The sequence below is a fragment of the Primulina eburnea genome, chromosome 3, assembly GCF_022965805.1.
Source record: "Primulina eburnea isolate SZY01 chromosome 3, ASM2296580v1, whole genome shotgun sequence".
Taxonomy (NCBI): domain Eukaryota; kingdom Viridiplantae; phylum Streptophyta; class Magnoliopsida; order Lamiales; family Gesneriaceae; genus Primulina; species Primulina eburnea.
The window spans coordinates 20,399,927-20,426,909 of NC_133103.1; the positions used below are offsets into that span (position 1 = coordinate 20,399,927).

The window sequence follows — 26,983 nt, forward strand, 5'->3', positions numbered from 1 at the left end:
TAAGAATGTAACATAACTTAATCACAAGTCTTGAATAGAGAGTCGTCCGACTTGATCTATAATATCTATGTAAAAACGTGTAAACATAAAAACAACTCGATAATATTTGTTATCATCGAAATTAACTGAGACATTTTCAATCTAACACACAATCTAAGACATTTTCAAGCATATTTTACGTATTGGATAATTAATTTAAAATTTTATTTTGCAATTTGTAAACAGGGAAATTCAAATGAATTATTTTCTACCAGCCCCTTAGGGCCACCATTTAAGTTTATAATAATTTTTTTTAAAAAAGAGAGCATTTTTTCCCCAAAAGAAAGTATTTTGTATTTTTTTTAGGAAAAAAGGTTATGTAATTTCCGGCAACTGTTTCACACAACTCACCCGAGTCAGCTCCTTTGCTACACTTCGATCGTCGTTTTTCTCAAAGGTTCTTTTTTCGCTCTTTTAGATTTCAATCGCTTAAGCTGCAATTAGTTAAATAATCTAGTGCAATCAGTGGAATGTTAAGTGATTTAATTTGTAATTTGCATTCACCCAATTTGATCTCTTAATTGTTGATACTTAGAATTTTACACCAGCTCGAAAACACACGTTGTTTTTCATTCGCGTATCTGGAAACAAAGATAAATTCATCGCAAGGACCTGATTTGTCTGGTTATTTTTGACGGGTTTTGTTTTTGGATTTCAAGATTCAAGTCGCCTGATATAATTGGGGAAATCTAGTTTCTTGCTTATGTGTTTTAGCTATTGATTTGCTTATTCTCTGTTACTTGCCATGAATGAAAATATTTACTGTCTCCTTACTCTGTACCAGAAGGAAATTTATTTTTAAATGCTAAGATTAAAATTGAGATTCCATTTTCCATGTAAAATGCTCAAGTCCCATACCTTTGCTTATTGGTTGTATGTTCTCATTTGTTTACTTGTTCTCTTCACAAGATTCCTTACTTGAAGATTATGTTTCTTCATGTATAAAGGAGTGTTTGCAATTATTTTTAAAAAGTGATTACTGGCTTTTGGTTTAAAAAATCAGTTATGGGGTTTTCTTAAACTCGGATTTTGTGTTAGTTTATGCATGATTTAATAGAAATTCAGAAGTTGGTGGAATTCTAATTGTGCTTTACAAAAAATGATTCTTGTAAATTGTTAGTATTAGAATCACTTATATATCAAACACTAAACACTTATATTTTCAGTTTTTCAATTTTGTTTTCAAATACTAGCCACTTATGATTTTTGTTTATTTATTATTCTCTAAATTTAATCACTTCTTTAAAAATAGAAATTGTTGCAAACACTCCCTCGGTACTTTTGCAGTATTCGAAATGGTAGAAAAAAAAAGCATGGCTTATTGCAACTTTGTAAGCTTGGTGAGAAAGAGGTGTTTCATTTCTTGGAGACTGGCACTTGGTTCTTCACATCAATTAACATGAGCCTACCAGTAACGCAGTTCTGCGAGTTTATTTCTTCTCAGTGGTAACATATTGTAAATTAAGTGTGTGAATAGTTAGAAAAATAAATTGTTTGGGAATCTACTAGATTTTGCATGGATGTTGGCCGCAACGAATTCTTGACTGCTCATTTGGGAATTGGTTAATTAGAAAAAGCAGTATAAAGCATGAAAATGGGTTGTCGAGAGGAGAAGTCGCATTGGAGTGTATTTGATGGCGTGAAATCCATTTCCACATCTCCGGAGGCACTGATGGCTGATATCAATTCTGCAATCACATCTCTCGAGCATGCCCGTGCTAGTGCGTCTTTACAGTCACCTGAACCGGTTTCAAAAGACAAAAGCATTAACAAGAGATTGAATTCTCAGTATGATGCTCGAATGGCTGATGAAGCATACAAGGCAGGTTTGGCATCCATGGCTGCAGGGAAGCTGGACGATGCTGTCAACTCCTTGAACAATGCCCTCTCCAAGTGCCCCCCAGACAAGACTTCGGCTGTTGCTAAGCTTCAGTCTCTTATTTCTCTTACATCACAGCAGCTCCAAAAGTCTTCTGATTGATCCAAGTGGTACACATACTACTCGGTTTATATTGATATCACAATGATATGTTGTCGTACTTCTTCACAGAAATATTCTCTCCTTTTTCATCAAGAACTTTGTGAATATTTCCTGTTAAGTGGATCACTTTTTTTCATTCCCAATATGTCGGAGTAAGTCGACATCCGATCGTTGTTTCACGATCACAAAATCATAAAACAACAAGTTTCGTAGTACAGTTTACAACCAAACCAGTCTTTTCATGAATAATAAACATTTTCTTTAAAATGATACAGAAATTAATACAAACGGTACGGAAGCGAATTGCAATCGAAATAAAGTAAATTAAAACAGAATTTCAGTATTTATCACAATCTCCAAAACATCTCTTGTCCCACATCGTCAAGTTTCTCATCGTTCTTATCCGGGGGGTGAGTAAGGGATAATATTTTGGGAAATACTAAGTAGATGAGGGTCAATCGATCATAATAATAACAACAAAGAAATATATATTTATACTATTCGAATAATAACAAGTTAAAATCAATGTTGAACAAAATGACACTGAAAATCATATCATTTTTCATGTTTTACTGATCAATCCTCCCTAATTTTTAACCTTCAAAGAGGTGAGGTCATGCTATCAGTTATTATATCACACCGCATCGGAGCTATAACAATTCAAATATCAAAGGTCAGAAATTCATTTACCATTTCAAATGCAAATCAAAACGACGTCTTCAAATAATTTCATACATGCTTCGAATATAACTATTATATTGAAGTAAATGAAGCGAAGAAATCATCTATCAATTTAAATGAATATATTATATCGATCGAATGTTCAAAATGTATATATATTTTAAAGCATAAGTTCATTTACAGTAAATGTTCAAACGTGAAAGAACACTTGATGTTGGTTGCTCGAAAATAGCTGGAACTTGGACAAAATGTTATTCGAATATGTTAAGATGTTCTAAGAAATTTTTTCGGTGATTTAATTAGAAATGAAGGTCGTGAATTTGTTGACGGAAAAGGAGTCTAATTACGTTGCCTTATCCCATTATTTAAATATTGTTTCATCTCATTTAAAGCAGACTATCTTGATAATATAAATATATTATCACCTTTAACCTTTTCGATTTAACACGTTTGCATTACCTGATTTAAATTATTAATGACAAATAATGTTGCAGTCTCTGAATTCTCATGTCTTAAACGAGTCTTCATCAAATGCAAAGTGTCTGTATTAGTGTATATCCTCATTTATTACAATTCAGTGTATGAATTTATGACTTAAAAATTGGTCAATGTCCTTCTCCAAAATTAAAGTGGCTTTAATTTTTCATGTAACAGGCTTTAATGCTAACTATGAAAATGTTGCATAGTTCTTTTGGTCTTCACATTCCTCTCTCTTTCTTGGAAGTTTCATTCTCGAAACTTAGTTTTACTTTATCATCAAATATTTATGGATATTACTTGCACATCTTTTCTTCGAGTTCCCACATAGCTTATCTTTCAGCGTGGTTAGATCATTGTACTTTGACATATGTAAATATGCATCATCTCAATACTTGGTATTTGATATCCAAATTCGACTTGGAACTTCTTCATACCATATCTCTTCATTCTAGTTACTTTCTATCAAGAGCGGTCATGTTTCAAGAACATGGATTGTATAAGAAATTTAATTTCTCAATTGAGATACGTGAAATATGTTATGAATTCTTGACCTATCTATTGGCAAGGCTAGTTGGTATGCTAGTGTTCTCAATCTTCGTAAGATTTTGAAAATTCCTATGTATAGAGGATTTAATTTTCAAGTTTTATTGAATCGGAGTTGAGGAAATTTTTACGTAAGCATTTTCTCTAACTATGAACCCTATTGGTCTCCTCTTTAGGTCACCCGTTTTTTCTGTTGACCCTGAGTGGCCTTGAGTCTTTCTTTGATGATTGCTACTTTGTCCACCGTTTCCAATGATGATTTTATCTCCTAAGTCATCCCAGTATAGAGGCAATCGGTACTTTCGTCCATACAGGACTTCGTATGGAGCAATTCAAATGATGTTATGATAGTTTTTATTGTATGAGTATTCAAATAAAGGTATATGCTCATTCGAATTACCACTTAATATTAACACACATGCTGACAATATATCTCCAAGGGTTTGTATTGTTCTTTCTTTTTGGCAATTAGTTTGAAGGTGATAAGAAGTACTGAGAGTAACATTATGTCGCATAGCTTGTTGAAAACTTTTCCAAAAATGTTATACAAATCTTTGGATCCCTATGAGACAAAATAATTACTGAAACTTCATGTAACCTCTCATCCCAGTATAGAGGCAATTGATACTTTCGTCCGTACAGGACTTCGTATGGAGTAATTCAAATGCTGGTATGATAGGAGTTCAAGTAAAGGTATATGTTCATTCCAATTACCACTTAATATAAAGACACATTCTCACAACACATATCCAAGCGTTTGTATTGTCCTTTTTGTGTGACCATCAATTTGAGGGTGATAAGCAGTACTGAGAGTAACCTTAGTTCTCATAGCTTGTTGAAAAATTTTCCAAAAATATTATACAAATCTTTGGATCCCTATCAGGCAAGATAATTACTGAAAAAACTTCATGTAACCGCACAACATTGTCCATGTACAGAATATTCAGCTTGTCAAAATTTTAGTTCATGCAGACGAATAGAAAGTGCGTAAATTTTGTGAGTCTATCAAGGATTACCCATAATCCATCATGACTTTGTCTAAAATTTGGTAAAAACACTACGAAATCCATAGAGATATGCTCTCATTTCCATTTCGGAATTTCTACAGGTTTAAGAAGTCCTCTGGGTCGTTGGTGTTTTGCTTTGAGTTGCTGACATATTTGTCACAGAGACGAATATTGCAACATCTTTCTCCATTCCACTCTACCAGAATTTTTTTTAAGTCTATGTACATCTAGTGTACTGCCAGGATGGACTAAAAATTTTGGCTTATGTTCTTCATAAATTACTTCTTGTTGAAGGTTATCAATGTCTGGTATCATAATCATTCCTTTATCCATAAAACTCATTTTCCATCTATTTGAAGGTCTTGCGACTTTCCTTATTCGACTTTATATTTTAGTTTGTCAAAGTGGAGTCTTGGTTCTGACTTATTTTGATTGTTTCTCAAAAGCATGGTTGTGAAGAGAGTGAAACTAGGATCATCTTGCTCATATTTTTCCGACTTAATGAATCAACTACCTTATTTGTCTAACAGGGTGATAACTTATTATTTAGTCATAGTATTTTAAAGTTCAATCAGTCATCTTTGTCTAATGTTTAACTCATTCTATATGAACAGATACTTGAGGTTTTGATGGTCTGTGAAGATATCACACTTAGAGCCGTAAAAATAATGCTTCTAATTTTTAAGGCAAAAACTACCACAGCTAACTCAAGGTCGTGAGTAGGATAATTTTTCTCATACTACTTTAGTTTCTTGATGCATACGCGACCCCTCTTCTTCTTGCATGAATACATATCATAAACATTCTTTTGATGTGTCACTGTAAATGGTAAATCTTTTATCTTCAGTGGGTAGAAGTAGTACATGTTTAGAGGCAAGCTTCTCCTGTAGTGTTTGGAATCTCTTCTCTTAGTTTTTTGCTCTAGTTGAATTTGGATTTCTTTTGTGTGAGTTTTATAAGAGGTGTGGCTATTTAAGAGAAGCTTCAAAAAATTTCGATGGTAACCTGCCAGCTCTAAAATGCTTTGGATCTCGGTTAATTTCTTTGGCCTCAACCAGTCATGTATTGGTTCCACTTTCTTGGGGTCCACAGATATTCGTGCTTCTGAAATGATATGGCCCAAGAAATTCACGCTCGTCAGCCAGAATTCACATTTCTTGAATTTGGCATATAAGTATTCTCTCTTAATGTTTGGAGATTGAGTCGGATGTGTTATTTGTGGTCTTATATACTTAGTGAGTATATAAGGATATCATCAATAAACATTACCACAAATTTTTTTAAAAATAGATTGAATACAATGTTCATGAGATCCATGAATTCCATTGGAATATTTGTCAATCCAAAAGGCATTACCGTGAACTCATAATGTCCATATCTTGTCGAGGAGACTATCTTTGGAATGTCTTTATCTTTGACCTTTAGTTGAGGATAACTTGTTCTCAAATTAAGTTTGGAAAATATTGTAGCTCATTTGAGTTGACCGAAAAGATTTCTATCCTTGGAAGATAATATTTGTTCTTGATTATGGTGTTATTGAGTTCTCTATAATCGATACACAATCTTATACTTTCATCATTCTTCTTTACAAATAAAACTGAAGTTCTCCATGGAGAGACACTAAAGGGTTGAACTAATATCTCATGTGTAATCACTAGCTTCTTAGTGAGATATAAACTAATGAGCGGCATCACAATCAAACAATACATAAGCTGACAATTGGTTTATTAGAATGCTATCTGCCTCGACATCATTTTTTTCGTCTGCCTCTTTTTGAATTATGGAAAACATATGATCATTTGGTTTATTCTCCTTTGGCTTGTTGTTGGTAGCGTCAAAGCTTTGATCATGTCTTTTTCTTTAACGGCTCAAGACAATCAGCAACACAATGTCCTAACTTTTCACAACTAAAGCATGCTCTAGTCTTCCTATGACATTCTCTATTGTGACATGGGTGAAAAGTAGGGCATGGTTTTATTTTCGGGTAGATCAAGGCGGATTCTCTGGATCGTCCTCTTGACTGATTTAGTCACTTGAATTTTGTCCACCTTGAGAAATTTGGCCATTTAAGGGGCGTTTGTTCTTGTTCTCCTCGTCTCGTCAATGGATATCAGTCTCGAATGGATTCTCCCCTAAGGTATTTGAATTTTGTCGGTTTGTACATAGCCAGGACCAATTGAATTCTACTGCTCAGAACTTTCTTGTAGCGATAGATTTTCATGGTGTTATCTGATATGATAATCGGCGCATAAGTTCCTAGATCTTTGAATTTTGAATTGTACTTCACCACCGACATGTTTGGAGTTTGAGTAAAGTTTTAAAACTCACTTAACTTATGGATTTGAAACTTAGATGGATAATACTGCTTTAACAAGTTTTTTAGGAATCGTGGCCATGTAATTGTTCCAGCTTCTTCGATGGTTGGTGAATTTTCTCTCACCATTTTCTTGCTTTATCCTCCAAGAATGACGTCACCACATCTATCTTATGTGCTTTTGGAGCTTCAAGTAGTCAGAGTTGTGTTTCAATAATCTTGAGCAGTTTTGACCAACTTATGGGTCAGTATTTCCGTCAAGTTTTTGGACTTTGTTCCTCCGAATGGATCATAATGACATTTGGATTTGTTCGATGGGAGAGGTGGTGGTGGTGGCTGATTGGTATTAGGATTCACCAATCCTTGCAATTTTATTGCCACTATATGGCTATGACCATTAGATCTACTCGGTTAAAGCTGAAACCTGGTGGTGGTGACGATGGTCCATCAATGTCGTTTTCATTGTTGTCGTTGCAGTTAGCATAACGCGAGTTGCGGTTATTATGGTGAGGTCTCTCAGCCATTTCCTACACATATGAGAATTTTTAAGATATTTGAATGGATAACCCCAAATATATAAAACAATAATAGCTTGAATATGAAATAAATCAATGGATAGATCAAACAAAACGTTATTGATTTCAAATAGAAAGGAAGACATACAAATAAAATTTGGACAATGTTGACAGAAAAATATGGATTGTAAATCTTTATTACAAGAGTCATGATGCTAGATATCTAATCTAGTCGTCTAAAACTTCTCCATCTCTTACTACTTCTTCTGTAGGCTCTACTTCATGTTGTTCCTCGGTATCCTCTTCCACGTTGATAAGACCTTGTTGGAACATTTCATGTTTGCAATCTTGATTTTAATGTTAACAAAACTTGTTGTTGTATTTATAACATATTTACTCATGTGTGAAGTTGCAAACACAAGAAGCAAACTGAAACCGAATTCTGCACAAATTGAATTTTGACAAGATTCGGTGTTTCAATGATATCTCTAAACTGGATGATTAAAATTACATTTCGCCAATCTAGACTGATCAGAAAACTTAATTTGGAACAAGTTATATTTCACGTCAGTTGGGCAAATTCGGATTTTATCATGGTCTAACTGATCGTTGAATTACCGAACTGATTGCACGAAAATAGCAATCAGTTGGATTTGAGCAGTTGCGGTATTTTGGTCATATCTCTCAGTCGATTATTGGAATGAAGCGATTAAATATGCGTTGGAAAGATAAGACGATGATCTACAAAGCATCTTCAGAAGTCAAAGTTTGAATCGAAGATAAGATGCTGATAAAAGACGATGAAGCTACTGGTTTTGCACAAACTGAAATCAGCTAGGCTGATTTCAGCACACCAGCTGAACTGAACCAGCAGTTGACCAACTGAACTGAACCAACTGCTGACCAGCTGAACTGAACTGAACTGAACTGAACCAGTTGCTGACCAGTTGAACTAAACGACCAGTTTCGTTGACCAAAGTTGACCATTCAGGAAAATTTCCAGCAAGGCGAATTTGACCGTTGCAATTGCAGAAACAGTACATAAACTTTCCAAACGGATGTATTCTTGTGTCTAACATATATATCATTGCTGGAGCTTATAGATACAACATCTTGAATATCAAACAAGAGCTTTCGAAGTGGATTCAAAGCATGGGCAGTTAGCATAACGAAATCAGTTAGTTGAGAGAACAAGCCCTTGTGTGAGGATACAATTGAGATGTACATTGTAAAGGAAAAATTTCTCACACACCATCACTCACACATATACAAGAGAGTTGAACTTCAAATATTAGTTGAGTGAGTCTTTACACAAAGACATAAAACATTGTGTTTGTAGTCTTTGCATATGAGACATTAAATAATATGTTGATTGTGTGGTGCTGCCTGCAATCTTGAGTGCTAGGAGTTCATTTTAGGCAGTAGTGTAAGTCCTAAGCTGAGTGGATTTGTACAAAGAGTTGTATAAATCAAAGTCTTCTATTGAATCCTTCCCAAAGGGAAGAAGGGGTGATGTAGGAGCATTTGAAGTCTCCAAACATCCATAAACAAATTCGTATCTATTTGTTTATTGCATTTACTTATTCTTTCCACTGTTTTAAAGATGCATTGTTGAAGTATTTTATGTTTTCTTCAAATACCAAAATATTGGATACCAAGTGTTTTATAAAATGCTTCAACCAAAAATATTTTTACTCATTCAACTTGCATATATTTTAAATGCTTTACAAAATATTTATTCGGTTTCTACGAAGGATATTTCGAGTGTATTCCGCTTGGTTTGAGAACCAAATTCGATTTAATTTATCGGTGTTCAATATTTCAAGAACCGAGCTATTGTAGCTCAACGATTATCCCCCTATCGATCCCAACACAACCATCATTTGATGGTGCTCTATATGATCTTTTTTGCGTATTTTCTGCTCGCAAGCACACGGTTGTCAAGTTTTAATATAAGAGTAAAGTATCATTTCCACGAAGAGTGTATATATAAAATTATATCAGTGCTTTTAACTAAAATAGTCACGACCTTATTTAGAAGAATCATGAAGGATCGTTTGCTGGGCACCTTGAGGTGCTTCAAACAAAATATTCTCCAAGAGCTGCAATAGCTCGTGTTCTAAGAATGTTAATACCGATGAATTAAATCAATACAAAGCGGAAAAAACTCGACATAATCCTTCGTGAAGAAAGCTGTTATATTTGGAAGCATTTTAACTTATGTAAACTGAATAACTGAAAGGCAGGAATAAATTGTGATATGTATATCAATTCAGTTATGGTGAAAAACTGAACCGACGGACGCTCTTACTGATCAAATCAGTTTGAAAACAACAGTTAATCAGTTAAGTACACAATATATATTTATGGATGTTCGGAGACTTCAGCTGCTTCTACGTCATCTCTTCTACCACCTCGGGTAGGATTCACTAGAAGACTTTGATCTATACAACTCTTTGTACAAACCCACTCAGCTTAAAACTTACACTACTACCTAATCTGTACTCCTAGCGTAGACTGAAGGCAGCACCTTCCAATCAACGCTTCTTTAATGTCTGTGTGTCAAAGACTACATACACAAGTTTAATGTCTTTGTGCAAGACTGTATTTGAGTGGTGGTGTGTGTGCGTGTGTGAGAACTGAATAAAGAATGCACCACGAAAGTGTTCTCACACACTGAGTGAAGTAGGCTTCTAAACTAAGCTGATATGACTTGAGTATTCCCTCTCGGTTGATAGTTTCTTGAAAGCTGATAAGCAAATAAGCGTGCTCTTTTCTTTGTATCTTCACACACTCTTGTATGTTCATGTTTTTCCTAATGTTCTTGAGCTTGTATTTATAGAGGCATTGAGACCGTATTCCAAGACTCATCACATGTGATCGTTGCAGCTTGAATGTGTTCCTTGATATATGTGTCTCGACTTTTCTAACATGCCTCTAGGAATCTCTCGGCTTTAATCTTTGTTGCAACGTCTATTATTGTACCTTTGATCATACAGATGCTTTTGTATCTTTGTGCATAGCTGGAATCCATTTAGATAAGCTTGTCTTGATCTGCAACTGATTGATTCCTAACTGATCATTTGAACTGAACTTCAGTTGGACTGGTGAAATCAGTTGACTCGTCAGTTGAACTTATTCACTCTTTCAATTGAACTAGTCAGCTAGATTATTCATCAGTTTAACTCTGCATCAGCTGGTCGGGCTTCTGAAGGTCTTCTGCTGAACCACCTATCAGCTGGACAATCAGTTGAAATGTTCTTTGAAAAATCAGTTGAGCTGATTCAGTTTGGTCGATCAGTTGGTGTTTTCAGTTTTCGTCTTGATAGCTTCAGTTTTGTCTCGTTTAACTGATTAGTTCGAAGTTTGATCAGTTCCAGCTTCCTGCGCACTTAGGTAAATTATTATAAACAAAGTAACAAGTTTTGTTAACATCAAAATCAAGATTGTGAACATGAAATGTTTCAACAAATCAATAAAAGGTCTGGTCTATTTAGCACAAATTAGTTGCAAATAAATAGTAATCGAATCACTGAATGAGGGAAAATATCTAGAAGAGTGACTTCACTTAGTTTCCTTGATAACTATTCCCGGTTGCCTTTATATTCATGAATTTCAGTCGTTTAATGGCCAAGAACACTTAATTATTTATTTTCTCCTTTCCCAAGTGATGAATAAAATCTATCATTCATACTTCGATTCAAACATTCCTAATAAAATCTAAGTTCATATGATATATGCAAACGATGATCTTACCTAATGCTCGCTAAACTTATACACCTTTCGAACAATATAAACATTTAATGATGTGTCCCTAAAGATCCATAATTCTAGTCCCTTTCCAAAGTTGTAGAATTAATTAGATAACAAACAATTTATGACCACATCAAATTGAAAGCGATAAGAATTAAAAAAAAACATAATTAAACCAAAAAGGAATTCAATCATATAAACAACTTAGTCAAAATTATCGTATCAACAAAGCTACATCATAATCTAGAATGGAAAAATAAGTTCATGATGAAATCTAAACAAAAACAATATTTATACGAAATGAAAAAGTTAGTTCATCAGGGAAGAAATGAAAGAAATATATATATTTTTACGCGATTCGAAGAATAGCATGTAAAAATCAAAGCTGAACAAAACAATGACACTGGAAGTCATATTATTTTTCATTGTTTGCCGATCAGTCTCTAATTTTTAATCTACTAAGGGACGAGGTCATGTTATTGACTATTATATCTCACCGCATCGGGGTCATAACAAATCAAACATCAAAAGTTAGAAATTCATTTACCATTTCAAATGCAATCATAACATCGACTTTAAATAATTTCAAGCACTTTATTATATAACTGATTATATTGAACCAAACGAAATAGAAAAATCATATATCAATTTGAATGAATATATCATGTTCATTGAATTTTCAAAAACTAAGCTCACTTCCAGTAAATGTTCAAACGTGAAAGAAAACTTGATGTTGATTGCTCGAAAATAGCTGAAAACTTGGACATAATGTTATTCAAATTTGTTGAGAGGTTTTGAGAATTTTCTTCAATAATTTCATTAGAAAAAGAAAGTGAAAATTTAGAGTGAAAAATAATCTAAATTATGCTTCCTTATCCCATAATTTACACTGAAATGCTCTGTCGTCTCATTTAAAACTGACTAACATGATAATATAAATATATTATCACCTTTGACTTTTTCAATTTAACACGTTTGTATTATCTGCTTTTAAATATTAAGACAAATCATGTTGTGGTCTGAATTATTTTGTCTTAAACGAGCCGCGTCATCATAACAAAGTGTTTGTATTATTGTATATCCTAATTTATTACAATTCAGTATATGAATTCATGACTTAAAAATTAAAATAACTTTAATTTCTGAGCTAACAGGCTTTAATGATAACGGTGAAATTGTTGGGTGGTTCTTCTGGATCTTCACACGACACGAAGCCTTTTTTCCCCGAGTTTATAGATTGTCGTGTATCCCAAGAATTGTCTTGGATCAAGGAGATGTTTTGTAAAACGAAAGATGTTATCAAGTACAAAAGGTCACGTCATTCAAGTTATGTACAAAATTAGGATTGCTATGTAATAATATTACCTTTCTTGGTATGGGAACCTGGAAAATACTAATAAACTGCATGGAATTCAATATTTTCAGCTTGCTTCACAATTTTTTTATCTGCATTGCCCTAGTATGATTCTTGTTTTATTGTGGTCGAGTGAATTCGTTTCTCATAGCGTTTCCTTTTCTTTTCTTCTGATAACAAATCATTTTATTACCAAATTGTGAGGGAAAGGCTAATGAATCGTGATAAGTTTAAAACAAAAACAAAAAATAAACAAGAAACAATAATTTAGTCTGGTTTGGAGCTGCATTTTGTTAAAGAGGAATTGAATGGAATCATGGTGTTTGCACAATATTTGAGATTTGCGGGCAGTGCCAGGTGCGAAGATACACCAATTTATGTGAAAATGATAACAATCTAACTTCTAAAACAAGCGAAAGTGAATCCTAAATTTGACCGTCGGTTCTAATCTCCTAAAACAACTATAACGCCAAAATGAAGAAAACTATTGGAATTTGATAAATAAACCCCTGACATTGTTTATATTTTCAATAAACTATAGGAATTTACAAGATATAAAAATATAACATATAAAGTTGCTGAAATCTAAAACAACAAGACCTAGAATACTAGAAATATGCTAGAATGCTTGAAAACTAGTGCTTGGAGATTGAATTTTTAGCGGAGAGTATTTGCAGATTTGTCTGTGTAGAGAGTTGTGTGTGGAGTTGTCTGTAGCCGATTCCTTCATTTTCTTTAATGTGTGGTTCAGTTTCTTCTCCACTCCCCCATGATCTCTTCCTATACGTTCCACGATATCCTCCTATACGCACGCACTTTGACTTACTCAAATCAATTTAAATTATTATGGGTCTTGTTTTTTACTTTTGGGCTTGGGTTTGTTTATTCATGGGCGTAATTAAAATATTGCACCAACAAAGGCCCCCGCAAGCATTGGCCCATTGGGCCAAAATCCTTGTATATGAGCCCAATTTTAATCCACTTCTTAACAGCCCCAATTGATTTTTGTGAATTGGGCCACTTGTTATGGACAAAGAATGTACGCAACCCATTTCCCCACTATTTTATTTCAAATTTCAAGTGCCCCGCTGTTTCTCATCACTCCTGAACATTCTCCTTTCTATGTCGTCATCCTCATTAGATCCCTTTTTCAGAGAACAATGGGTATGTCATTTAGAGTGCTGTTAAATTTCTCCAAGATGCATTTTTCTCTTTTACCAGTATCTTCATTTCCTCTTCAGGGTCAATCTTTGATTGAGCAAGGCGACGTTCTCATGGATTCAATCCAACTGTTGTTTCTCATCCCAAGCTGTAATGGCCATATCTCTTCTCTGGCACAATGTTTTTCTCTTCTTCCTAAGCCACTACATCCATGCTTGAGATGACTCCATCGGGTTCACACATTTATCAGTAACATATTGCCTAATTTCTAATCATCAACGAGAAGTTCATACATAGCCTGGATCTTTATAAATCAGTGGACTCCCCCAGTACTGTAGGCTTACTCCATTGGCAGCCTTTTACAGTTCCAGTAAATATAACGGCTCTAAGAATATGTATGGATTTGTTGATTCATATGCTTTAAGATCGAAAACAAATTGATTCTTTCCAAAGTTAACAGTTATCTCTTCACTCTGTCTTTGAATAGAAACCATGGGAAACTAAGGGACCCTTGACATCTTTATGAGTAGTTCTTACTACAACACTTGTTTCTTGTGTATCACATTTTATACCATCTCCCATTGTATCACCAGCTGAGAAAGTTGGGCCACCCCCATGATATCCATAACTAATTGTTTCCCATCTAGGCTGGTGACAGAGTTTGAAAGCAGAAGTGGTGAATCCGATGGCAATTTGCCTCTTAAACCTGCATTCTTCACTAAGATCTCAAAATAATAAACCAGTTGCTTCCTTGGTGCGGCGCGATTCACTGCACCACTTTGACGTCATGTCCATGTAAATTAATACTTGGATACACTACTGAAAGCTTTTCGGGTCCTACCAATGAAAACCCACTAGAGCTATTTACCGTATCTAGCACAGTAGGAGCCTCTCCACCATCCTCGTCAAATTTGGATTTACTTTCCGGGGGTTAAGGAAGTGTTGCAGCAAACCTGGAGGGAGTAGGATCCAGTAAAATCATTGGGCGATGACAATTGATTATGTGAAGTTGTTTCAGACATTTTATGAAGGACGAGTTAAGATTTACATTGAGGAAATTTGGGAATCTCGATGGAGAAATCAAGAATAAAACTTAATGCGAGGTACCTTGAAAATTAGGGCGAGAATAACTTTCATTGTTCCTATGTTTTGTATATGTCGTTGGCATGTTTGCTCCTAACAGGTATCACTGGATTGAGATTTGCCATGGGTTGGCCTTAGCTCCCTGGTGCACTTGACACTTAAGCATTGGTGTCATTTGGGGTATCTTTCAACACAGGTAACTCTCAACTCATATGTGCTTTTACATGCTTCATCCACTCAAGATGACTCCCTCGTCCCTTACATTATGCATTGCACTTCAGTCGGACCCCTTTCCCACATACACGTATATGCATTTGCAATTCAGTCGGACCCCTTTCCCGCATACACATATATGCATTTGCACTTCAGTCGGGCTCATTTCTCGCGTACACGTTTACTTTCTATTCTTGCATGCTGTGACTCTGCTTTATATTTGTTAACTGTTGGTTTGGTGTTGTGGTTGTTGGGTGATGGATGGAATGAGGAGGGGTTTGTGTGTGATGTTTTGTATTGGATGTTGGGAAGGGATTTCTATTTGTTCTTAATCCATTTAACCCAACTCACTTCAATAGCTTCAAGAAAAACCATAGATTGGCTTAAAACTTTCGATCGCGATTATTTCCTCCCCTGATTCCCTATCGAAACAAAATTAATCCAATATGATAAAAGTGGCCTACTCCAACTTTAATGGATCGTTTTCGTTTTTGAATCATAACCAACAAATATTGACATTAGTGACCCTAAGACCTACTTCAAATAAAATCTTACAACATCAAGCTAAAAAACATACAAAACTGGCTAGATAGCCTATTTTTATACCAAAGTCAACTTCTAGGTCTTCTTGTAAATTGCATAGCGCCCTTGTTCTATTATGTTCTCCCTTTATTATTCGTTGTTCCGCTCGGTGAGCTCAACTCCCCGCTCGATGTGTTTCTTTCTTGCCATATTCGAAGTGGCCTGAAGGCCTACTTCATGTGTCTGTCATTGCACATGCAAACAACCAATTTGTATCATGGCAGTACGGTCTACTTCACCATGATTTCTCGTACCATAAGAACATTAGAAGTATCGACCGAATACATATATAATAAGTGACCATAAGGCCGACTCCCTAATGAAACAAAGTACCTCCAAAATGATGGAAGTGGCTTATGTCCCACTTTCTCTGATCAATATCATTGTTGAATCATAAACAACAGATATTCACCTCAGTGGCCCTAAGGCCTACATCATTATGACGTCTCGAAATAAAGAACTAAACATATACAAAAGTTGCCAATAGTCTACTCGTATATCAAAACCAAACTTCCATGCCCTTTTGAACTTTTTCCAGCCATGTCTCGGTGGCCTAAAATCCCATCCCATGTAGCTTCCTTTCGAGTTGCTCGAAGGATACAATGGACTCGGATTTTCATTATTCAAGCCCACACAAAAGTGTCCCCAGAGGCCAACTCCCCACTGGATAAAAGTTCATCTGATCTATTTACTAACTCCCTCAACAAGCTGGTAACATCTTGTTTAATCCCTTTTTCCAGCAATGTGCTCACATATACCAGCTTAGGATCATCAAGCTCCCCTAAGTTGATCTCTTTTAATGGGTCTTGTACCTCATTTGGTCGTCTTCTAGTTGAGATGGCGTCATTAATAACTCGTCAACTTGAAGCTCATCTTCGTCATACTCCTCTTCGAACTCATCTTCATAAATGACTTTTGTCTCATGGGTATTCCATTGTTCCTCAATGCATACTCCATCCAGAATGTGCTGCACACAGACTTTCCACACTGAGGCTGCAGCCACCTCTTTCTCTTTTGGTTGCATTCAATCATCGATCTCCTCGATCGTTAGCTGAATTATCGGCCTATATGGCCCGATGACAGTAGGTTTAAGTATTTGGTTCAACACTAAACTTGGGGTTAGGGACTGCATGTAAACTAGACTCCTTTTTCTATCCTTTCCATTGACTTTGATGGGCCGGAAATCTCCGTTATAGTATGGCATCCACTGTTTGGCATGAGCTTGGAAAGGTTGTGCATCGGCTTCCACAATATCCACGTCATCTCCTTTCCAAATTAAAAGGAACCAGTGCATTGAGGATGAGATGCACCGATTTTCATGGATCCAATCTCTGCCTAACAAAGCTTGGAAGTTGGCAGACGCGTTCATAACGAAAAATGTGCATATAGACGACATATTTCCCACAGTGACATCAGCTGGGAAAACCTCAATGGTCTTGGTGGTTTCTCCTGTAAACGTAGCAACAGAAGCTTCTGTGGGGATTAGTTCCTCTTCACTTTTGCCCAAAAATTTCAACATCCTCACTGGCAAGACATTCACTACCGAGCCATTGTCGATTAACACTTTGGACATTGGCTTGCCATTCACATGAGCCTTGATGTATAAAGGCCTTATGTGATAAGTCATAGTTACTATTGGCTTTACCAAAATCATTTGCTTAGGCTTGTTAGGGTGATCTTCTCTGATGATAACTCCTGAAACTCCTTCGGGGAATTCGCTGTCAACCTTTACCTCTTCAACTGCTACTTCTTACACCGACTCCCCGCACTCTTCCTCGACAAGTTTTAACATTTATGGTAGTATCGCCACTCCTGTGGCATAGTCTGCTGAGATTTGGAACTTCCCTACACAGAAACCTAGTGTTTTCTTATCTTGATTCTCATCATCAATCAGCAAATCATCGTCTTCGTCTACCAATTTATCTTCAGTGGCAAACCTACCAAACTTTGACCTACTTCTTGCTTGTGATTCGATGACGGGCATATCACGTATGAGTTCATTGTCCACCTTAGAAATTTCTTCCTTTTTTGCAGCGGCTATTTCCCTCAATAGCCTTCTTTTCTGGGTTCGAGTTGATGGCCTAGGGAGTTTTCTGTGTTGGGCCACTCTCTATTCGTCGGTGAATTCTTTTCTGACAGGACGTACAAATCTGGGTCGAACTTCCCTGACCTCTACGGTCTTTCTCACTGAAGCTTGATTCACACGGCGACTTTTATCATGATAGAGTGACTTCTTCCTGATTTCTATCTTTCGTGGTTTGACTCCGATACACGCTTCTCCTGTTCGAGTATCCCTGGTGCTTATTGTGAGATGACTCCCATCTAAACCATTGATTCTCAAGCACTGGTTTCTCGAATAGATGTTGGTTCCTCGGCCTAGAGGCCGCGGATTCACCAAACCTTCTTGGGAAATGCTGCTGAACTGTTCTTACTCGATCAGCACTATGAATTCCATGAGCTTCAAACAATTGACCTTTTGGGATCCAGCATTTCTTGATTATTCGGTCTTTCACTGCAAAATATCGGCTTCTTTTTTCATTGAGAAGGTCCCTCAAATCTATCACATTCACATTAACCAAAGCTACTGGGGGAAAAGGATCATCATCCACCGTCATAGACTCTTGTTTGTTAGGGAATTTCATGATTCCCTTGTTAATTTTGTCCTGAAAAATGTTTTGAATGCCCAACAAGATTTAGTAGCATTGTAACGCCCCAGATTCGACGACTGTCCTCACTGTATCAAGACGAGTCTTTCCAGCGTGCTTATTTCCTCACTCACACGCACCCTAGGAAACTTCCCAGGAGGTCACCCATCCCAAAATTGCTCCAAGTCAAGCACGCTTAACTTTGGAGTTCTTATGTGATGAGCTACCGAAAAGAAGATGCACCTTCGTGATATGAGTAGTACAAATCAAATCTTTTAATCCCTCTTCAACTGTACAGTCCATTACATTGAACAGTCTCGGAATCCCTCTCCTTCCGGTGTACGAACGGTTCATTCATGTTCCCTCCACCTAGAATCCTGCCAGGAGCCGCTCATTGTCCCTGCCACCTCATGGCACCGGCGATCACCCCCCGCCCTCTTCGGCCCCGGGTCTCACATGCCCACCAGCTTCCGCTTGGTTCGTCCTCGAACCACACCGTACTCGGAGAGGTTGGCTCTGATACCACTTGTAACGCCCCAGATTCGACGACTGTCCTCACTGTATCAAGACGAATCTTTCCAGCGTGCTTATGTCCTCACTCACACGCACCCTAGGAAACTTCCCAGGAGGTCACCCATCCCAAAATTGCTCCAAGTCAAGCACGCTTAACTTTGGAGTTCTTATGTGATGAGCTACCGAAAAGAAGAGTCACCTTCGTGATATGAGTAGTACAAATCAAATCTTTTAATCCCTCTTCAACTGTACAGTCCATTACATTGAACAGTCTCGGAATCCCTCTCCTTCCGGTGTACGATTGGTTCATTCATGTTACCTCCACCTAGAAGCCTGCCAGGAGCCGCTCATTGTCCGTGCCACCTCATGGCACCGGCGATCACCCCCCGCCATCTTCGGCCCCGGGCCTCACAAGCATGATTGTAGGAGTTGTGATACTTACAATACTCTCGACCTTTTGGCTCTTCTTTGGGTGGCATCATGTGATCAGGTGGAAAGGTGATGGATTTTTCTTTTACCAAGAAATCGAAAACTTACTCGGTCTTTGACACATCAAATGTATACTGCATATCTTTGGGGAGTTGGGAGTTGTTCTTCTTTTCAAGTTATGTCGGCTTCTTCTTTAGTGGGGGAACTGTGCAAAAACCAGATGATTGAATTTCTGTCAATACCACATCTTTTACCTCCTGATAATAAGACCCCATAACAGTTCTCTTTTTGTATGATTCTTCCCGCAAAAATTATTCGTATTCAGCAACTTTGGCATCAAGCTTAAAGAAATTCCTGAACACCATACCTTGGAACTTCTTCCTTAATTCAAAATCCAGCCCCTTTGTGCCATCTTCACGAACTCGGTCTCAGGTAGGAACACTTTGCACCTATTCTTCATCTTTTTGAACCTGTCGATAAAAGACTCTACAAATTCTCCTTTCTTTTGGGTGACTCTGGATAAATCGGCAATACACACTTCTAGCTTTGTTCTATAGAATTGAATGTGAAATTGTCTCTCCATCTCTTGCCAACTCATCACTGAATTTCTGGGGAATGAGGCATACCAAGAAAATGCAGTCCCAGTGAGAGAATTCGGGAATAGCCGCAACTTTAAATTGTTGAAGTTCTGCAAGTTGGCTACTTCCCCGCACTGGATGGTGAATCTGGCTATATGTTCCATGCTCGACTGGCCGTCCTCCCCCAGAGAATAGGCTGAAATCATGAACTCTATAACCCCTTGGATATGGGTTATTCATGTCTATATAGTCTGGATATGGTTTGTGGAACTCAGGGCGGCCTATCTGTCTCAAAGCCGGCCCATACAGCTCTTGAACAGTTTCCCTCACCACATCATGGCCGATCATTGTTGCATTTATGTTGGGGAGCAGATGGTGAAAATGGTTTGCCTTCCGAGTCTGAGCCCCTGTACTGTAACCAGCATTCCATCCTTAGAAACTTCCATCAATTCCCTGATAACCCGAGTGTGGTATATCATCATATATTCCTAGTTGATACAAAGGATTAGTGGTTGCATGGACTTGGTTGACAGGTTGTTTCGAACTCCCTGCCCCCTCTGTACGATATGGTCGAAGTCTCCCACCTAAGGTTTCCTCCCTTTTATGTGGTGGTGTGTACCTTCCTTCCTGTTGGTTTGGGAGTGCGAACTCTGGGCGGAGATGATCGCCAGCCTTTGAATGTCCCACTCCCTGGTCGAATTCATGGACTTGGTTATTTCCCTGGACTTGGTTGCTTCCCTTGTTCCCTTCTTTTTCACTCACATTCTGGTCTTTGTTGGTTGACTGGTTCGGTTTACCCAATACTGTCTTCAAGCAATCAGACACAGCCTTGGACAGTGCTTGTGATATTTCTTCAATTTTTCATCGCAGTCAACTCTTCAACCAAACGGTTTGAAATATGAGCATACACCTCTAGAACATTACTTGGATGCAAATCCAACTCCCTGGTTGGCTCTTCAGCAGACGGCTACTCTGTCGGAGCGTGAACCTCTTCCTTGCTAGGTTGAGACTCTCTCCATCCCCTTGATTGACGTTTTCTTTCCTTCTTGGCGGCATAATGGTGTCCCACCGGGCGTGCCAAAAACTGTTTGCACAATATTTGAGATTTGAGGGCGTGTCAGGTGCGAAGATGCACCGATTTGTGTGAAAATGATAAAAATCTAACTTCTAAACAAGCGAAATTGAATCCTAAATTTGACCGTCGGTTCTAATCTCCTAAAACAACTATAACGCCAAAACAAAAAAAACTATTGGAATTTGAGGAATAAACCCCTGACATTGTTTATATTTTCAATAAACTGTAGAAATTTACAAGACATAAAAATATAACATATAAAGTTGCTGAAATCTAAAACAACAAGACCTAGAATACTAGAAATATGATAGAATGCTTGAAAACTAATGCTTGGAGATTGAATTTTTAGCGGAGAGAATTTGCAGATTTGTTAGTGTAGAGAGTTGTGTGTGGAGTTGTCTGTAGCCGATTCCTTCATTTTCTTCAATGTGTGGTGCAGTTTCTGCTCCACTCCCCCATGATCTCCTTCTATATGTTCCACGATATACTCCTATACGCGCGCCTTTGACTTACTCAAATCAATTTAAATTACTAATGGGTTTTGTTTTTTTACTTTTGGGCTTGGGTTTGTTAAATCTTAGGCCTAACTAAAATGTTGCCCCCAACAAGTGGCAATCCTTGTGATACTTGTTTATGATTCTGATTTCAAATTGTTCTACAAAGATATACCTCTATTATCCATTGTTTATTCATGAATTCAGTCAAAGTCTTAGGATTATGGAATATCTATCTGGGTAATAGATTTTTTCTTCACGCGAACTTGTTCAAGACATAAATGTTTATTTCAATCTTCACAGATTTCTCATGGATCTTGGCGTCAAATCTCGACAGATTTCTCAAGGAATTTTCAGTTCTTGCTCAATTTGTCATCAACCATACCTTTTCGGAAATTTAATTTGCTAAGCCAACGAGTTTCGTTACATGCTATCAAATACAGCTCAAAATTCAATTATCAGTGATACTAGATATGTCAAGTTGGATCGGAGTAGATATTTGCTCCGGAATTCCTTATATTTTCGATCGTCTGCTTGCATTTTGGATCGCGGAAGGATGAAGGGCGTGTGCAGAACTCGATTTCCACATCGACGACACTACATGATAGGTTTATTCAACATTGGATTCGAATCAATTACCCCCACCGTCCATCTTGTATAAGAACTTCTTAAACAAATGTTGTGATTGTGTCTTTTGAGATTGGATATACATGGATGGAATTCATCAATACAAAGTGATACAAATACGCACGGAAAAATACACTGTTTCAATAATTTCAAGTCCCTTTATTCCTTAAAAAGGTTGTTTCTTGATTGTAAAGTTGTGCTATCACGGATTATAGCCATGGTTTACTTCAAGGCAGGGGCAATCAATATATGCATACCACACACAATCCCCCCCCCCCCCCCCCCCCCCCACCCCCCGGGTATGTTTTGACAGTATTTTTCTAGTTAGGTACCATATCCTTTTTACCCTTATTTTCCGGATTAAGGTTGGAAATTAAAGCCCCTAAGTTGTGTAGTAATAATGTAAAATGTGACATAAATATTTATTATCTCTCGTGGGCAGCAATAACTTAGTTGTAAATATATATTTTTTAAAAATATGTATTGTGAAATATGGCAGTCATAAGTGAAATCAACAAATTTACCCTTTTTGTTTTATTGTATTTTTGGATTGGTTTATTAATTTAACAGCAAGATTTTGACATATAATGCCTCAAGTAATATAAATGCTAAAATATAATATCATCTGGTAAACCTTTATGTCTACTTTTACCTTTGTCTTCACCCCAAAGAATTGCAAAGAACGTGGAATAGGATGAGAGGCCACTGTCACAAAAGGGGATTTAAATTAGAGCAAAACTCATAATATTACATTAACACAGTTGCCTTGTTCTCCACACCATATATATTTCTTTATCATTCAAACAAGAAAATTTCTCCAAAGTTTCCTTTCCCATGATGAGCATATTTTATCAAGAGGAAGAGACTTCAAATCCCTCCAACAAATGTAAATGCATTGCTTCTGCACTCAAGGATGCATTTGCCAAATGCCATTCTTCTCGAGGGAAGCTCTCTGTTTCGAGCTTCGAAACAGACCGAACGACTGGTGATTTCGATGAAGAAGATGAAGTAAATCATTTCATCCATCTCTTTAACATTAACTTTTAGCCAAAGTTGCTCTCTTTTGATTTGGCCCGTAATTACTTTTATTGCTCTGTGTCATATAAGTACTAGTCTGTCAATAAACAGATATTCCTCATTTTTTTTTATTCAAGTGGGATCACCCCCCATATAAAGTAGTAATGAACAAAATTATTCATGTATTTTATATTTGAAACAGAAACTCTCTGAATTAATGTAAAATAATATTAGTTATATGTTTCTTTTCTTGATGGAGTTAAAATACACTTACCATTTATTTTCTTGAAATGATTTGACAAATTCTAAGCAGGTATTTGTTTCAGCGATCATAAGTAAATACATGGAGTCAAAATGCAAGAGAAAGTCTGCAGTTGGATTGGACAACATTTACTGGGCTGTGTCCCCAAGAACACTGCAGATACATGGCAATAACAACGGTGGTGTTGGCGGTGGTGAAGACACGGTTGACGAATTTTACTCGATCGAAAGTAGGCTATCCCCGTGTTCAAGTGCGACAAGCTTTGAGACCTTTGTTTCTGTCAGGAAATGGCTTTCAAGAAGCTCTAGTTTAAATCAGACCAATTTATGTGATTTTGGTGACAGGTCCATGATTATGGAGTTTTGTCACTACGAGGGTTGGCCGTTTGGACTTTGCCGGAAAGCAATGTTGCTACCTCCACTGCCAAAATCTCCGGCAGATTCTTGGTCGTGGAGGAAGAGTGGAAGAACTGTGAGGATACATGGATGTGTTTAGAAGTTCTGAGGTTATTTCTAAGGAAGAAGAAAATATGATTAAATAAATATTAAATACAGAATCATTCGTAGATGTATATTTTGAATGAATTGGAAAAGGATGCTTAAGAGTGTTTGGAACCTTAAAAAATACTGCTAATGGATTTTTTCATCACAGATGTTGCAAACAATCCTTAATATTCTAGAAATTCTCTTTTGTTTCCTTTTTTTTCCCCAAACCCTCTCAGCAAATTACTGATTTTAAACCATACAACAAAGTTGCCACCATATCTTTTATTATTTTATTAGAAAAACAACCATACAGGACAGTAAAAGAAATTATCACTCCTCAATAATTACCACCGTATAATTGCACCAAGTTGCAACTCATGAAAACTAAATACATGTTCTAGGTTTTTGTATGATCATATCAATTGAACGACCAAATACTTGATGCAAAAACAATAACTAAAGGTAATGTCACAACTCTGATTTTTGAACCATATACCAGTCTCATTGTTTAAATATTTGTGTCACACATAGATAGCTAAATATGATAAGCGCGCAATTATTGCTCCCAGATAATCCTGTTTCAAATTAAAGATCGACAAAAAAAGCTTTTCACATTCCTGCCACAGAAAAGTAAGAAGAGTACCAATATCCAAAAACCCAGCCTCTCCAATTATGCCATTATTTTATTATAGTGACTCTGTTTCATGAAAATTGCAACAACAAAATATCACAAGCAGGGCATGATAAGAAGCTTCCTTGGAACAGAAATTTTGTAGACAATGTCCTGCAGCAAGTCACGCAAGACTTTACGGCTATTTTTCCAAATTTATGCTCTGTGCTCTATATAAGATCCCGAGATTCCCGAAGTCCCGAGTACGGTAACCTGCAACAACAGAACACAATACACTTAAAGAAGATGCAAAATTTTGAACAGTAACAACAGTAGCTGCATGGAAGTACAAGCCAAGGATACTAAAAATCTCGGAGAAAATATTCCATTAAACAGAGAGTAATTATGAAATACTACGAGGTTTTACTATAATAATTAAACTGATAAAGATAAAAATCAAAGCAATAAGCGATTCTAAACAAGTAAAATCAAATTACATGTGCATCAATTATACACAATTGTCAAAGTTTAGCCATCACATTTGCAGTGGTGAACATTGGATTTGAACAAAAAACCATACCTTTCCCCAGTCAGCATCAAGACCGCTGCACCTCATTTTCAAGTATATCATCTTTGTTCCCAACTCGGTCTCAACTTTCTTCTTCAAATAGTTCTCCTCTGGTTCAAACGAGGCTAAATATGCAGTATATCTATCAAAAAGTATTTGCATTGCCTTTGCATGTTCTTCTGGCAGGGGTTTCACATTCTATCAAATACACTAATCGTCAGACAGCCACAATACAAAATCTGGTGAAACATATACCACTAAAATCCCATCCACATTTTCATTACCTCGCCACTCGTACCAATTATGTCATCCATTTCCATTTTCAGTGACATGACAATTCCAGTAAACTCCTCAACTGCCTCAGCAGATCGGAAAACATTTTTTAGAAACTCTTGGGAAGCCTTATCCTCGGTATTCTTTGACAACGCCCTCTGTACATCCTCAACCACTGCAGGAGGAAGCTCATCCCAGTCCGTTGCCATTAAGTCTTTGAATGCACATTTGATATCAGAGTCTTCTATAACTGGTATATCAGTAGCATGTTCACTAAAATAACGTATACCCCCAAAGCGAAAAGCAAATGGCCGCAAGAAATCTACAAGGTAATATAAAGACGTAAGATTTCAAAGGTTAACCATGGAGTGAGCATTTGCCATTATACTAAAAGTTGTCACTTGGGGTAAACACGCAATAGAAAATGTTAAACTGCATATTAGCCAGAGCATTACTTCCATGTTTCTGTAGTTGTCATTCCTAACGTTAACAATATGCACAAGCGAAAGAAAGCTTCCAATATAGATAAGAGGCCACCAAGGTAGACAGTAAACCAGCACATAAAGAAAGATACATTTTATCACACAAAATAATAACGCCAACTTAACTAGCAATTGCACCAACAGGTATTCTCAGATAAATTTATAACAATAAACATCAGACAGCTATAATCGCCTCATTTCGGAGACTCAAAAGGACAAACAGTAATCAGCTTACATTCATCCAAATCAACCAGTATTCAAAAGGAATAGATTGTTATGTACCATCAACAAGCGCATTATCAAAAAAAATTAGTGCTAAAGTTAAAGATAAGAAAAACAATCTCTTTTTGACACAATTAACTTGGTACAGAAATTCTCACTTGTTTGGTGAAAACAGAAATTGAAGGAGCAATCTGAGCTCCTCTAAGAGAAGAAATGACTAAATTTCTAATAACCGAATACGAACGTGAAGATAATCATTTTCCGTCAATTCAAGGGAATTTTCTATCCAAAGTTCAGATTATTTATACACACGCGCATCATATCGCATTCCTAAAATATTTGTGATTTAAATCTTGTCAAAAGTTTATTTAGCCAACGACCATCTGAAAAGTCCAAGGTAAAGCTAATTAAACAACACAACAATATCCATATAATAAATATTCTGCTTTGGAGAACAAGATACACAATTTCAATACAGAAAAATAATTTACCGAAAGGGAGGGTTTTGGGAGAAGAGGCCGGGAACGAAGAAGAAGAGAAATGGAGGTGGCGGATATGGTTTTCGACGGCGGCGGAGGAGGAGAAAGCTTGAGATCTGCGGGAAATTGTACGACAAAGCGATCTTAGCATCATCGCTTTCACCATTTTTCTCGATAATTTTCAGATGTTTGTGCCCAAGTGAATCGGAATTACACTGAGCTTCTTGTGAGTGGGGATATATATTTTCAACTATTCCTGTGATTTCTTATTTATATTATTTTATTATATTATTAAAATGGTCTATTGTATTGTGAAATTGGCGTACTGAAAATCATTCACTTTTCCTTTTATTTTTAGTTATTTTTTAATTTATAATTCCGATTGTACTTTTTTACGTAGACATAATAAAAAGGGAAGGAAGGAGTGCATATCAGAACTAGATAATTTGCAAAATAATTTTGATATTTAAAAAAAAAAAAAAAACTAACTCTCTCAAATGTATACTGAATTTTCTGAA

At 36.6% G+C, this 26,983-nt stretch overlaps 2 protein-coding genes and 1 long non-coding RNA gene across 5 annotated transcripts; 2 read left to right on the top strand and 1 right to left on the bottom strand.

Moving 5' to 3' along the window:
- Positions 1-276: 276 nt before the first annotated feature.
- On the top strand, positions 277-2,156 carry LOC140827251 (uncharacterized). 2 transcript variants are annotated; one of them, XR_012116937.1, is made up of 2 exons: positions 277-436; positions 1,327-2,156. It is a non-coding gene; the product is annotated as an uncharacterized lncRNA (long non-coding RNA). The 2 variants fall into 2 exon arrangements; XR_012116936.1 differs by having other exon boundaries at positions 1,611-2,156.
- A 20,593-nt stretch (positions 2,157-22,749) lies between these two features.
- Positions 22,750-24,003, top strand: LOC140828401 (uncharacterized). The gene is made up of 2 exons (XM_073191380.1): positions 22,750-23,075; positions 23,398-24,003. Exons 1-2 carry the CDS (start codon positions 22,902-22,904, stop codon positions 23,839-23,841), a joined length of 618 nt encoding a protein of 205 aa, XP_073047481.1. The 5' UTR covers positions 22,750-22,901; the 3' UTR covers positions 23,842-24,003.
- Positions 24,004-24,416: 413 nt separating this feature from the next.
- Positions 24,417-26,705, bottom strand: LOC140827252 (succinate dehydrogenase subunit 5, mitochondrial). 2 transcript variants are annotated; one of them, XM_073189889.1, is made up of 5 exons: positions 26,478-26,705; positions 25,294-25,604; positions 25,022-25,207; positions 24,642-24,714; positions 24,417-24,584 (listed from the first exon to the last, which is right to left on the bottom strand). In XM_073189889.1, exons 1-4 carry the CDS (start codon positions 26,629-26,631, stop codon positions 24,658-24,660), a joined length of 708 nt encoding a protein of 235 aa, XP_073045990.1. In that variant the 5' UTR covers positions 26,632-26,705; the 3' UTR covers positions 24,417-24,584; positions 24,642-24,657. The 2 variants fall into 2 exon arrangements, with proteins under 2 accessions (XP_073045990.1, XP_073045989.1); XM_073189888.1 differs by having other exon boundaries at positions 24,417-24,714.
- Positions 26,706-26,983: the final 278 nt, after the last annotated feature.